General features: G+C 34.2%; 1 protein-coding gene across 1 annotated transcript; it reads right to left on the bottom strand.

Annotated features, from left to right (window-relative positions):
- Positions 1 to 1,728: 1,728 nt before the first annotated feature.
- Positions 1,729 to 12,113, bottom strand: nfybb (nuclear transcription factor Y, beta b). The gene is made up of 7 exons (XM_026202868.1): positions 11,996 to 12,113; positions 10,725 to 10,821; positions 10,064 to 10,197; positions 9,647 to 9,844; positions 9,406 to 9,484; positions 2,644 to 2,723; positions 1,729 to 2,557 (listed from the first exon to the last, which is right to left on the bottom strand). Exons 2-7 carry the CDS (start codon positions 10,819 to 10,821, stop codon positions 2,525 to 2,527), a joined length of 621 nt encoding a protein of 206 aa, XP_026058653.1. The 5' UTR covers positions 11,996 to 12,113; the 3' UTR covers positions 1,729 to 2,524.
- Positions 12,114 to 13,490: the final 1,377 nt, after the last annotated feature.

The raw sequence follows: 13,490 nt of genomic DNA, 5'->3' as shown, positions 1-13,490 counted from the left end.
CCAAACTGGGAGACCATTTTGAAGGCCCAGGAAACCTTTGCAGGTGTTTTGAGTTGATTAGCTGATTGGCGTGTCACCATAATTTGTTGAGATAGTGAATTGATGTGAGCCAAAATCATCACAATCATCACAATTAAAATCATCACAATCATCACAATTGAAAGAACAAAAGACTTAAAGTACTGTGTGCATTAAATTTATTTACCAATACACAAGTTGCACAATTTGAGTTGAATTACTCAAATAAATTAACTTTTCCAAGACATTCTAATTTATTGAACTGCACCTGTATGTTACCTTTTTATATTTATTATAAGACGTGAATGAGTGTGCGCTCATTTGGTTGTTAATTACGTTTAAAACTATTCTAATACTTTTTTATGCTGATTGATCGACCATTAAAAAATTATATAATAAAAAATATACTTTATGTATATAACGCTTATCAACTAAACCAAGGAATTCACTCAAATTAAGCAGTTTTTTTTTACAAGTTATGATGTAAAAAAAAAAAAAAAGTTTTAATAATGAAAATGAAAAATAAAATCATTATTGTCAAAACACATCAAAATCTTACTGTTTATGTGTTTTCATATTGCTTCTAAAATAATAATCGGTAGAGTACAATAATCAGCAACGACAATAAAACTATAAAATGCAACCATTTATTCTAATTTATTTGTGCCATAAAAAGCAAGGCACTAAAATATACAGATCGCTTGACATAACAACAAAAATAAAATAAGCATAAAATACATACTAAGTAACTATGGATGCAGCCAATGTCAAATTTTTTGATGGATGACCTTTGACCTTTAGCCCCTCCCTTAAGAATTAACCACTGACTGTGCTATGCCATCTGTTTGTAATATATCTGGATTACCGAGGATGACCTGCGACCTCTGTGGCTGAAATATGATTTTCGTTTAAAATCGGCCGTGTCAAAGTTCGAAACTAATGTACAGTTCCGGGACAGCTGTGGACCACAAGTGCAGGGGATCGAGTAGCTCTCCATCTCAGGGTTTTTGGTCACTCTACATAGATGTGTGTGAAAGAGAGAGACAGAGACAGAGAGAGACAGACAGAGAGTAATTTCTATTTTATTGTATTTTTAAATTTATTTCTCTCATTTATTGTCTCTTTTTTTAATTTGGTGGTGTAAATATATGCTGTATTTTACACATCTAAAATGTTTTGGCAGTTCTGTAACACAAATGTCATGCCAATAAAGGACCTTGAACTTGAGAAGTATACACAATATGCTTTGATCTCTTAAAATTGTTTATTCTTTTACTTATTTTTTTATATTGTTCTTAAAATCAACATCTTTCTCACATCTATGTAGAGTGACCAAAAACCCTTTATTAGGGAGGAGTCAGGCTGTATTTGTATGTTGGATTTTTAATCATAAAATAGATAACAAATATTCAAGAAGTGCCATATAACTAGATAATATACGATTTAAGTTTATTAAATTAAATGAAATAACGTAAAATCTATTTCATATATTGCATGATTTTATGTAATCCGAATAAATTTATTTCCACCATAATATCCAGTTAAAATATCCACCATATCCTTTGTACTAAATCTGATATTTTCTGTCATTTAGATATAGACACATTCTTTTGTCATTTATCATTATTTCACTGACCATAAACACACTCATTTATAATGCTCAGAAAATATAAAAATAAGCATGATATTGGAGAAAAGACGACTCAACTAGGGACAAATATTTTTAATAAATTAATTAGTGAATTGTTTTTTTCCACTTTTCATTTTTAAATGTCACTTTTGTTGTACTCTTGCAACTGATGTCCATATTAAAGCACAGTTTTACAACAACAAATGAAAATCAGCAAGATTTGAATATAAAATCATTGAATAAAAAAAGTAACTGTCCTAAAATGGGCCACACTGAAGAACCCATTTACATTGATTTTGGGATTTGACTGATAAATGCAGATTGCTTTCAAATGAGTTCTTCATGTTGAATGAAATGCATCAATACAGATTCACATAAACATTGAGGAAAAAAAACATGCGCAAAAATAAGAACTATTTACAAAAAAATCCACATTTTAAGTGTAAACATCTCATCAAACTGAAATTACACATGCAACATGATTTTTAATCTATATAAAAAAGGAGCAAAGCCCTCATTCCACTAAGTTGCAGGAAAATTCACATTTCTTCTATTTTATTGCTTTGATAGAGGGGTGAGTTAGTTTTGACCCCTCCTCAGGACCCCTTTTACCCAAAACCTTTACATATATAAAACTCCAAATGTAGGATGAAAAACAAAACTATAATTACACCCAACATACTTGTCACATAAAATCATAATGTGTGTGCACAGACACACATGGAGCACACACAAAAACAAACTAAACAAACATAGAAGTCCAGCTCTGTGACCTGTGAGAGTCCGCTGAAGACCTCTATAAGACCCCAGCGCTCATGACCTGTGGAAGTGTGGAGGCCTTATTCAGGATGATTAGGTGTTGATTTCTACACATCTTCAGGAGAACTGGAGCTGTTGCACACCTGGGATCTGTGTCAGATAAAACACCGTTAAAAGCATCACTCAAAATGCTTGAAAGTGAAGACTGAAGTGTGCTATCTGGGTTTGATTCTGACCTGCTGATAGGAGGTGGTGTACACCATCACATTTTGTTGCTGTCCATCAGCTGTTATGATCCCTGCAGGTAGTGGATTTGCTGAGAGAGAAAAAGATTTTATTGTGCTAAGTAGTCCCTGTAGCTTATGTCAAAAATATTTATGGCTTTGACCTTTTGACCTTTCCCTTCCCCCATGTAGCCTTTTGACCGTACCCCTCCCCCACCACATGGCCCACCCACGTCGTGCTGAACCTGTGACCTATTAATGATATCCAGATGTGGAAATCAACATATGTGGTGGAATTCCGATGTCGACCTTTGACCTCCGTGAGAGAAATATTATGTTTGTACAACTTAAATTTTCGGTGAAACCGCTCTTGCAACAATTTGAACGACACAAAAATTCTGCATACTTCAATTTTTAATGAAGTATTGTTTTCGTGAATGAGAATTACTCTTTTGTTGTGTTATAATCCGGAATTCGAATTCACCATCTTGGTGTCACATTTTACAAGAAAAGATAATTGTGTGTTATGCTTATATCTATACACCTTGTTTAAGATTAAAACAAAAGACTGAAAAAAAATTATTTTGGACATGATTCCTATTACCAGGTTATGATATATTTGACAAATAAATGATTGTCAGGACAATATCAAGCAAGCAGATTCAATCACACACATACCAAACATAACTATGAATCGCTAAGCTATCCCATAGTTATTAAAAAAATACACAATAAGTGATTATAACATGATAGTCAAATGTGTGGGTTACACATAAATTAATATGGAGTGATGCGATGGATTGATTCATTTAGAAGTCTTTTTGAGTTCATTCTGGTCCATATATATGTACAAAAGACAGTTTCTTTGTCATTCTCTGACATAGGGATGTTCTGTGGAGACAGAGGTTACAAGTCCCCTCCCCCCCTTTGGAATTTCAGTCTGGTTCTGCTGGGTGGGGGGGGGGGAGTCAATGGAAGTGTTTAACTCGATCTCATGGGTTTACATGTGATGTCCAGTGTTGCATTTCCATTATGAACAACACATTTGACACCAAATTTCTCTTCTTCGAATTGAAATTGTCAATAATTGTTCTAGTGGTGTTAATGTTGAAAGCTGTTGTGTGAACAAGTTGGTTGGTCATCTTGCGGCACTAGAACTGATTTATGACTTCCTGAGGAATTCGGCTCAGTGTTTCAAACATCGCTTTGATAGACTCTTTAATTTGTCTGGTTCGACTCATTTCTGTTACAAACCGTAGGCTATAATTAAAAACTAGCTTACATAACATTAATTAAAGGGGTTATATGATGTGATTTCATGTTTTCCTTTCTCTTTGGAGTGTTACAAGCTGTTTGTGAATGGATAAGATCCCTAAAGTTGCAAAGACTAAAGTCTCAAACCCAAAGAGATATTCTTTATCAAAGTTAAGCCACACCCCCTAAAACTCCTAATTTAAATGTCCCCACATGTCTACATCACTATGTGTAAATGTTTGTGTAATGTCGCCCAAATGTTCAGACAAAGAAGGAAGGCGTGGTTTCAGAAACCAATTAGTCTTGAAGCAGCCATGTCAGGGAGATGCTCTGTGTATCCAGGAGAAAGCACTCAATCTGGCACTTCTGAATCAGCTGCTATAAGTATATTCTGTTATTAGTTTAAGTATTTACTATTGAATTTTCAAATAGGAGTTTGTGTGTGTGAGAGAGAGAAGGTCACACAGTGGAGTCCGTGGCTTGTGTACTGCAAACACATAAAAGCTTCATCACTGTGTCTGTCATACCACTCTGTTCACTTCTGGCTTGAACTGATGGTAAAACTAAGGACATTATTAACTGTCTTTACATTTTTTTTAAAGATAAAGCTCACGATTATGGAAAGGGGCATTGCATACACAATGCAACGCAACTCGTAAAAAGACAGTACAAGTCATTGTATTCAGTAAATATGTCCCCACTGGATGCAACAAATGCCTCACTTATAATGGATTTTAATGGTGCTCCGGGACACAGCATCACACTATGGTGAGGGGCGTACCAAATCTGTGACGATGAGGTTTGAAAAAATCAACACATTTCAGAAAGGCAGGGCATGTAGGGAATAATCATCATGAACACAGAGCACACCCAAGAGGAGATCATCTCTAAAGCGAAAGGGATGATAAGACTAATTAGACAATGAGAGAATAAATAAAAAAAGTCATTATCTGACTTGGAAACCTTGACAGATGAGGTTGATGCTTTGAACTTACAAAGAGCCTCAGAGCAATCTGCAAGTAAAACAGTTTAAGGGAGCAACTGACATCCTGTTGAGTCAATAAGAAAGCAGGCGTCTCTTTCTGCAGTTAGTAAAAAGAATAGAATTGACATCTCTTGCTTTGAAACAGAAGTATTCTGCAAAAGTAAGGGGTGTGTGTTAAGAAAAAAAACAAGGAGGTTTTTGTGCTAAGGGGGAAACTTTGTAACCAGGAAGAATATAAATTGTGAAGCTTGTAACAGAACAAGGCTGAATTTGGTGGTAGAGATTTCTCGCTTGTTATGTTGATTATTATTATTTTGAATTTGTTTATTAAAGTGAGGCCATTTCTTGTGGTGATGCATTAAACCTCTCTGGACAAGTCCGAGTTATTTTTTTCTTCATAACCTATTATCTGAACGTGACAAATACTCACATTGAGCTTCAAAAGCCGATTTCTAAGTGCTTTCAGTCTCAAGGTGAGGACAAATCTTTTGATATTGTATTGTTGAGGTGTGTTGGAGTACTTAGTTATTTGGGGGGAAATAAATACAACTAATATATATTATATATATACTGATATTTTGAACAGTTAGGCCATCCTTAAAAATATTTTGGTTTGCAGTAAAGGTAAAAAAAAAATGCTATAAGCATTCTTCCAGAACAGACTTGTATATGTGCATTCCCAGAAGAGATGAGAAATGGATTTGTGTTCAGCACCACAAAAAGAACATAAAATGTCAATAACAGGAAACATATTTTTTAAGTAAAGCTTCACAGGATAGAAAAGATGAAGTAATTTGTAAGACACATCCTTAACCTTATTGGTTATTAAGTATTTAGATGACAAGATCCACACTAATTAATAAATAATTCTTTATTACCGTCACTTCCCAATTCAAATGCCCAATAAAACGGCCCCACCTCTGTCACTTGATTGACAGGTTTCCGTGTAGACGTTGGAAATTCAAATGCAAAAGGAATTCTGATTCCATTTGAGTTTTGGCAGTTTACATGCACAGTAATTAATATTGCTATTTAAATATGACAGGCTCATAGCTCGTAAGACATGGGAAACACAATTGCAAACGGACTTTGCATTTCCATTTTAAATTTGGCAGACACTGTGCGTTCGATTAAACGAAAATGCAAACGGTAATGCGCGATTTGCATTTGCGTTTGGATTGTCACATTTTATGCGTCCACAAATTGAAAACACAATTGCAAATACAGTTTGCAATTCCCTTTGAATAATGTCCGGAAAATCAATCAATATTGGTTGGTCCAATTGATTCGTGCAATAGATTTTTGAACATAAAGTGACAGTCGACATGGTCATGGTTTTAGACTAGATGGGAGAAGGAATAGGAAAAGATCTGGGCACAGTTTTTCCAGAACTTTGTGCCAAGTTAAAGCGATGTCGAGCTGAAAGAGTTAGACATTGAACTTTATATAGACAATTTGAATAATTTGGGCTATTCCTAAGGAAATCCCAGAATACCATTATGTTATGACTATATCAACACCTAATCATGTAAATTAATATTAGTGGCATTTTAGATGTCAAAAAGGTTTTGACTATTGACAGAGGCTTATGGACTGTTTATAACTTTACAGGAAAACTGTTTATTTACATAGGATGGGCTTATTTAAATATGCCTTTAGATAGTAATCTTATAAGATTGGATATTAATCAAGGAATTAATAGGATGGTGGCTTAAGGAGTCACGTCGTTTAAGCCCATATAAATGGATAATAGAGAGAATTATGCTGAAGAAGATAAAAGGAAATGTATGACTCTGTGCCCATTGTATTGGACAGTAGCTAGACTACAATATACTAACTTATATGCAGGATACAGACAATGGATAATTGACACTGTATGTTATTTTAATCTTAGGAGCTTTCATTGGGATTTTGATTTTGTGAGAACTAACGGGCCTTGGAGGACTGATAAGAAGTTTATTAAAAATCTGTTATTCTGCAGTCATTACTATTATCATGCAGGTGGTTGGGCTTAGTAGGAGTAGAGATAAAGAGAAGAAACAAGTGCTCATTGAAAGAGGAATTCATGGAAAGACCTTGACCGAACGTAGCACTCCTTTGGAGCATAAGGTCTGAGACTTTACTTCTGAAATTCATGGCATTTCAACAGAGTGCCACGAAGGGTGAACAGTTGAGTGATATACAATGGATAACTTTAACAATGATTCTACCAGCATTGCTGTTTTGTTAGGAAACGGTGGCAACCTTTTGGAAATTCTGGTAAACAATTGTCTTTTTATTACAGTGAATATGATATTATATAAAATAAAATATAAATTAAAATAAAAAGGGGGGTTACATACATATGTTTTTATTTTCTATTTTTATTATTTTTGAACTTCATTTAAGTGGGTTATTGGTTCTGAAAATGTATGCATGACTTATTATGGAGACCTAATATGATAGGTAACCGAGTAAATTAAGAACAAATACAAAGGACCACAATTTGAAAAAAAAAAAACATTTTTCTGTTAATGCTCATATAGGATTTAAGGAGAGCCCCAGGTGGAGAATTATTGACAAGAAAATTTAATTACTGGATTGTTATTGGACAAGATAATTGTATGTAACTTTGTAATGGGGGATTTATGCCAGGAATGTTTTTGACTGGATTAATGACTATGATGAGGCAGAATATAATGTTGAATCTTATGAATTGATGACTGGAGTGCATGTAGACATTTAAAGGGGAAAAACAAACAAGATAACTTTGAATCTTTTTGACTGGTACAGATTGGGGATCAGGGGATTAGATTCCTGTGCACTGCTTGCATAATAAATTTACAGCTGAAGTTGTAAAAGTGGTCAAACTTGATGAACTGCTTTTAATTATAGGCAGAGAAATTTGTGGGATTCCTGGAGGAGGAGGATATAACTCTGACGCAGCCCACCTTCACGCCCCAAGGTTCTAAGAATCAAACAAGCGGCTCGCACACCAGAAGATATGCCTGGATTGCCAGATTCCCTCTCTTGGCTTCTGTAGAGGATGTCAGAGAGAGGGGAAGAGCCGTGCGTTTCTGAGTGAGGACCCCTGGGGGTGTCAGATTGGGGCCTGCGTACACGAAATTACAAACTGACAATTGTTGAGAACGAGATTTGGAAAGTATCTTAGCAGTGTCAAGCAGAGCACAAAGATTTGGCCACCTGATACTACTGTAACTGGAAATGTGATAAAAAAAGAGTGAAAGGGGAAAGAAAGAATGCTAGAGTTTGGGTTGAAAACTATATGGATGTGTTTCATACCAGCTTACTGATGCATGATGGCACTGTGTATATGATTCTTGCAAAATATAATAAGTTTAAAAAACATGTTGGACAGTACTTTAGCTTGAAGATATTAGGATGAAATCAGCCGGCAAAGTTGCAAAGCAGTGGGTGTTAATGGAGATGATGATTTTGCAATTATACTGTCTTGATTAATGCTTAATTTGCTTTAAACTGATGTACTGTAACCTAAGTAGTAATAATGCTTTTGCTTAAGTACAAAAATGTAACCCTGTGATTAATGCTATATGGAAAATGTATTGTGTAACTTCACTAACATTAAGAAAACTGCTTACTTGCATGAAATGTATGTAGTGACTGATTTGGAGTAGAAACACTTATGTATTAGAAATAGTTTTTATGATAAATGGACAATATAGTAGTTGCGGTGTATTTCACAGATGGTTAAGAGGAAAAAGTAGAGGAAAAGAACTAAAGCAATGCGACGTAAACAACTGAAAGCCTCGGCAGAGGAGTTGGCAGCACTCCAGGTGATGACATCAGAAGAACCAGCGTTCGACGTCTGGGTATAAAAGACTGAGAGAGCGACTCGACCGACGGATACTGAACAAGCACAGTATCCCTCGACGCCTGATACTAGCTGATTATACCTTGATTTTGTAAAGAGAAGTATATTGTGTTTTGTGCTTACAAGTTAATTTCTTAAACTGCCGATCTTGTTACTGTGCTAACTGATAGTGTTTCACTATAGTTTGGATATTAATATCCAGCACAGATTTGATGTTATACGGCTCGTTCAGGGAATCGCAGGGCGTCTCAGTGACCAGCCGTGAAACAGTGATTCTGTTCAAATTCCCTTTAAATGATTAAATGATTCCCTTTAAGCTAAATTGACCTGTTTCCCTTACAATATATATATATATATATATATTTCATACATTCACTTTTAATTAAAGACAAATAACAACACACAGTGTACATACAGTTTAGAAATAAGTAAAGCTGCACTGGCAACTATCAGAAATAAGATAGGTTTGTTGAAGTTAGGAAAAAAAACTAAAATGAACATAAATGAAGATAATTAATTAATTAATTTTAAGCTAAATAAAAATATTAAAAGACTAAAAAAAAAAGGGGGAAAAAATTACTGAAATTGAAAAATGTAAGAAAAAAAACTGCAACAGTATATAATCAATAATTAATAAAAAATGTAATTTGAATTTGGTAGTAACCAGTTTTACCTTATCAATCTTTATTAAAAATTTACTTACTGAAAGTCTCGTCACTGAGCTCTTCTCCCATGCCTTCGGTTACTGTTACACTGCTTATGCCTTTCTCTCCTTTCATGGCCTGAGGAATGCAATGTAAAATAAAAAGAGCACAACCAGTGAAGAGGAGGAAACCACATCTGACAGCTGTGCCAAGTGTGACTGCTTATTATACCGGAAATGAAATTAATAAGCCTTTTTACTTCAATGAAGTCTGATGATGCCATTGAAATGTCAATGCTACCTCTCTGAACTTCTGCAGGTAGAGCTTCAGAGGCTCCACATACATGTCGAAACCCAGCGTGGACATTGCGAACAGGATGTCTTCGCCGTTGATTGTCTTGCGTTTCTCCTGATGGCATCTCTCGCTGGCTTCTGAAGTGATGAAGCTGATGAACTCGCTCACACACTCCTGCACACACTCCTTGGCGTCCTTTGCTATCTGAGGTGATGGGGATGAATAACGCATGTAAAACTTAACTTCACGCTACATTATTCAAGTTTCACTTTATTTTAGCAAAATAAATGGTATTAAATAAGAAGCTCTGAACAAATAAATTGAGAGGGGATCAAAGTGACTAATTTTATACATAAACCAACTCATTTAAAGAGGGGGTTTATTATTCCTTCTCCAAACCAATCTGCCTTAAAAATGACTTACTTTTCCAGTTTGTGGGATTGCATTCTTCATTATTCGAGCTATGTTGGCGATGGGGAGATAGATGTCTTGTTCACGTAGGTTATCTTTGCTTCCATTGCCATCCTCGTGGTCGTTGAGACCCTCATCACCTTCATCTTTTTTTTTTAAAAGAATTCAATAAATACATAGGAAATGTTTCTTGAGCAGCACAAAAGCATAACAGAATGTTTTCTGAAGGATCACGTGACACTGAAGAGTGGAGTAATGATGCTGAAAATTCAGCATTTCATCACAGGAAGAAATCTTAAATTTAAAAAAACAGTAGACATTTTGAATAGTACTAATATTTTTTGTGTTTTTCTATATATTTGTTCAAATAAATGCAGCCTTGCGTTTATTCAGTTTGTTTAAAAACAATTAAACATCTAATGATTCAAAACTTTTGACTAGAAGAGCAAATATAAGTTAATAATAAATACATTTAGAATCATTTAAATATGACATACAATTCTATATTTTAGTGTATTAAATTTAAACACAATTCAAATGATGTATTATAAATTAATTTATATAAATAATTGACATAATAAATACATCAGATTTTTTATCATGTATTTATCAATTAATTAAATGATAAATAAATCATTCGTAATAATTTAAAGAAGACTTTAGTGCCACTTACCTTCAGGAGCTTGAGCTAGAACAAAGTGACTGCCAGCCATATATTCTGCTGTTATGCCAAGTTGGGAGGCATCTGTAGTTGAACTGTCTCCGTCCATCTGAAACATATATTTAATTGTATTACAGCTGTAATTTACTGTTTGTGTTTCAAAACCAAGTGTGCTGCCTACCTAGACAGCATTTTATGCCACAGTGTGTTATTATAACCTACTAAAGCGAACTCGCAAAATTAAGACAACATAATGAGTCACTGACATGAATTTAACCTTTCTTTTATTCAGTAATAAACTTTCATAATTATAATCTTTCAGTGAAACAAATTCCCCTCGCAGACAATCACAGGATTTATTATATAATGAAAATATAAATGGATAATAAAAATTCTGCTATTTTTCATACAAATATTTCAGACATTCATTTGAATTAAAGACAAAATAATAACTCGTATCATAAAGAGAAAATCTGCTTTGGCAACTACCAGAAATAAAATAGGTTTTGTTAAAGTAGAATATGTCGCTGAGGTAAACAAAAAAATAATTAATTAATAAAAATAAATAAATAAAGTATAATTCAAGCTGCATAGAGATATTAGAAGACAAAACAAATTTTTTTTTTAAAGTTACTGAAATTAAAAATATAAGAAAACATTATTAAAATACTGTATATAAACAATAATTAATAATCAGTTAAACTCGAGTTTGGTTGTAACTGCCAGTAACGTGGCTGTTACCCATCTGTACAATAATTTACTGACTAAAAGTGTTGTAAGTTATAAATATATTGCCAATTATACATTGTAGATAGTCAGTGTATTCTAAATTTGATATTTAATAAAGTAAAAATCGAATTAAAAACCACAGGGTGCATATCTTCGTTTTGACACCAGCACACGTCATTGGCTAAAGAGCTCGCCGATGCTAACAACGAACACATGTTACACGCACTAAATAAAACTACACTTTCCCACTGAATCATTCTGATAAACTGGTCAAATGAGTTATTATTATAAATGACGGATGCATCAAACAGCAGAAGAGGACAGAGAACAAGGCAGAGAGCTGAAGCAGTCGTGGATCTGCTTAAAATGATCGTAGTAAACAAAGGGGCCGAGCGCGATCACGAGCTTTAACTATTAGAAGCAACCGCGAGCAGCTTTTCATAAAGCGCGCTTAATTTCTCATTATCCCCGCCAACTAATAATAAAACACTCGCGCGCGGAGATTTCCATTCGATGATATGGGTTACAATCATTGGCCGGAGCCGCTCACTAACCTGCGGTGAAGCCCTGGTTGGTCGTCGCTTCAGCTCGGCCGTGTGGTTGGACAGAAGATGGCTGAAGGAGAGCCAGTCCCTGCGCGGGGCTGAACAGCGCCGCAGGACGCGCCTCTGACACTAGGGGGCGCTACAGCCTTCTGTTCAAAGATAGAAAACAAATGTTGTCGAAAAAGCGCGCACTAAGCTTCCCAGTTCTATCATGAAATGTTTAGACTGTTTTTATAAGGTAGCCATCAAAGACTGGTCACTATTTTTTTTAATCCTGTGACATAAAATCTTAGATTATTCTAAGATTAATCAAACAATGAGACTGATTTCTTATTGTCTATGTATTTATCATAGACAGTAAAAGGTATTTATGCAGCTGGCCCCGGATAAGCTCACAAACATGATTATGTTTACCATAGTTCCAGGAAACATTTAATGATTACTGTTTTTTATTGCTTGTGTTATGTAATGTATTTGGAGATTAGTGAGTTTATGTGTTTCATGGATCATTAGAGACCAACCAATCTAACATTGGATTATTGTATTATAGGATTATATCAATACCTTGGAAATATGTTCTGTCTCTTCAGTACTTATTTTTGTTAATTTTAATTTAGACTTAATCATAAACTTATACAAGATTGAGACTGTCACAAACTTAAACTCAAAACATGACATTTTTAAAATAATGTGTGTGTGTGTGTGTATATATATATATATATATATATATATATATATATATATATATATATATATATATATATATATATACAAAAAAAAATACAAATGATTTGTAATAAGGAATTTCTTCTACTGTGGATACTAAAAATTGTTAACTAGCTGTAGGATGATTTCTATGCAAATCATTTGTATTGATCCTCAAAAACTCCAATCAATTTTTCTCTTACTTTACTATTAATTCATTTTTGAAGTATACATTAATTAATTGATAGTTTTTTTCTACAGTAAAATACAATAAAGTAATAAACTATTGCAGGTGATTTAATAAAATAATATCCTATCAATTTGACTCAGATATTGTGTTTACTCTCCTTAATACAGATTAATAATTAATCCATAAAAATATGAAATACACATGCATTGGTAAATTGTATAAGGCTGCTTAATGCAAATAATTTGTAATAGCTTGTCACATCTCAGTGTCAGTGAATAAACCTGGCTGAACCATAAAAACATATATTATCATATTTTTATTAGAACCAATTAGGAAATGCTATTCTATATAGTATAAAAAAGGATACTGATCCAGGAAGATGATTGCAAACCAGGCATTTAACATAACAGCATGGAAACAGACAACAGCAGTTCTTCATTCAAAGAAGATAGTTGTGTGACTAGTTGTGTGAAGTGTCACATGAGGCAGCGTGTGTGACTCTGACCTGCACACAGGGATCTGACTGCCATGTATGGAGAGGTTGATATTTCAAGTAATGTTCATCTGGCCGAGCTGTACAGAGAAACCAGCACATTAGACAGCAGTGAC

Source organism: Carassius auratus, chromosome 25, assembly GCF_003368295.1.
Source record: "Carassius auratus strain Wakin chromosome 25, ASM336829v1, whole genome shotgun sequence".
Lineage (NCBI taxonomy): Eukaryota > Metazoa > Chordata > Actinopteri > Cypriniformes > Cyprinidae > Carassius > Carassius auratus.
The sequence above is the reverse complement of the archived record's forward strand: the minus strand, read 5'-3'. Positions and strand labels throughout refer to the sequence as shown.

Coding starts and splice junctions, on each gene's coding strand:
- nfybb (XM_026202868.1), bottom strand. CDS start 10,821: ATGGACGGAGACAGTTCAACTACAGATGCCTCCCAACTTGGCATAACA. Junction 9,845..10,063: donor CAATCCCACAAACTGGAAAA/GTAAGTCATTTT, acceptor CCATCACCTCAG/ATAGCAAAGGACGCCAAGGA. Junction 9,485..9,646: donor ACCTGCAGAAGTTCAGAGAG/GTAGCATTGACA, acceptor TGCATTCCTCAG/GCCATGAAAGGAGAGAAAGG.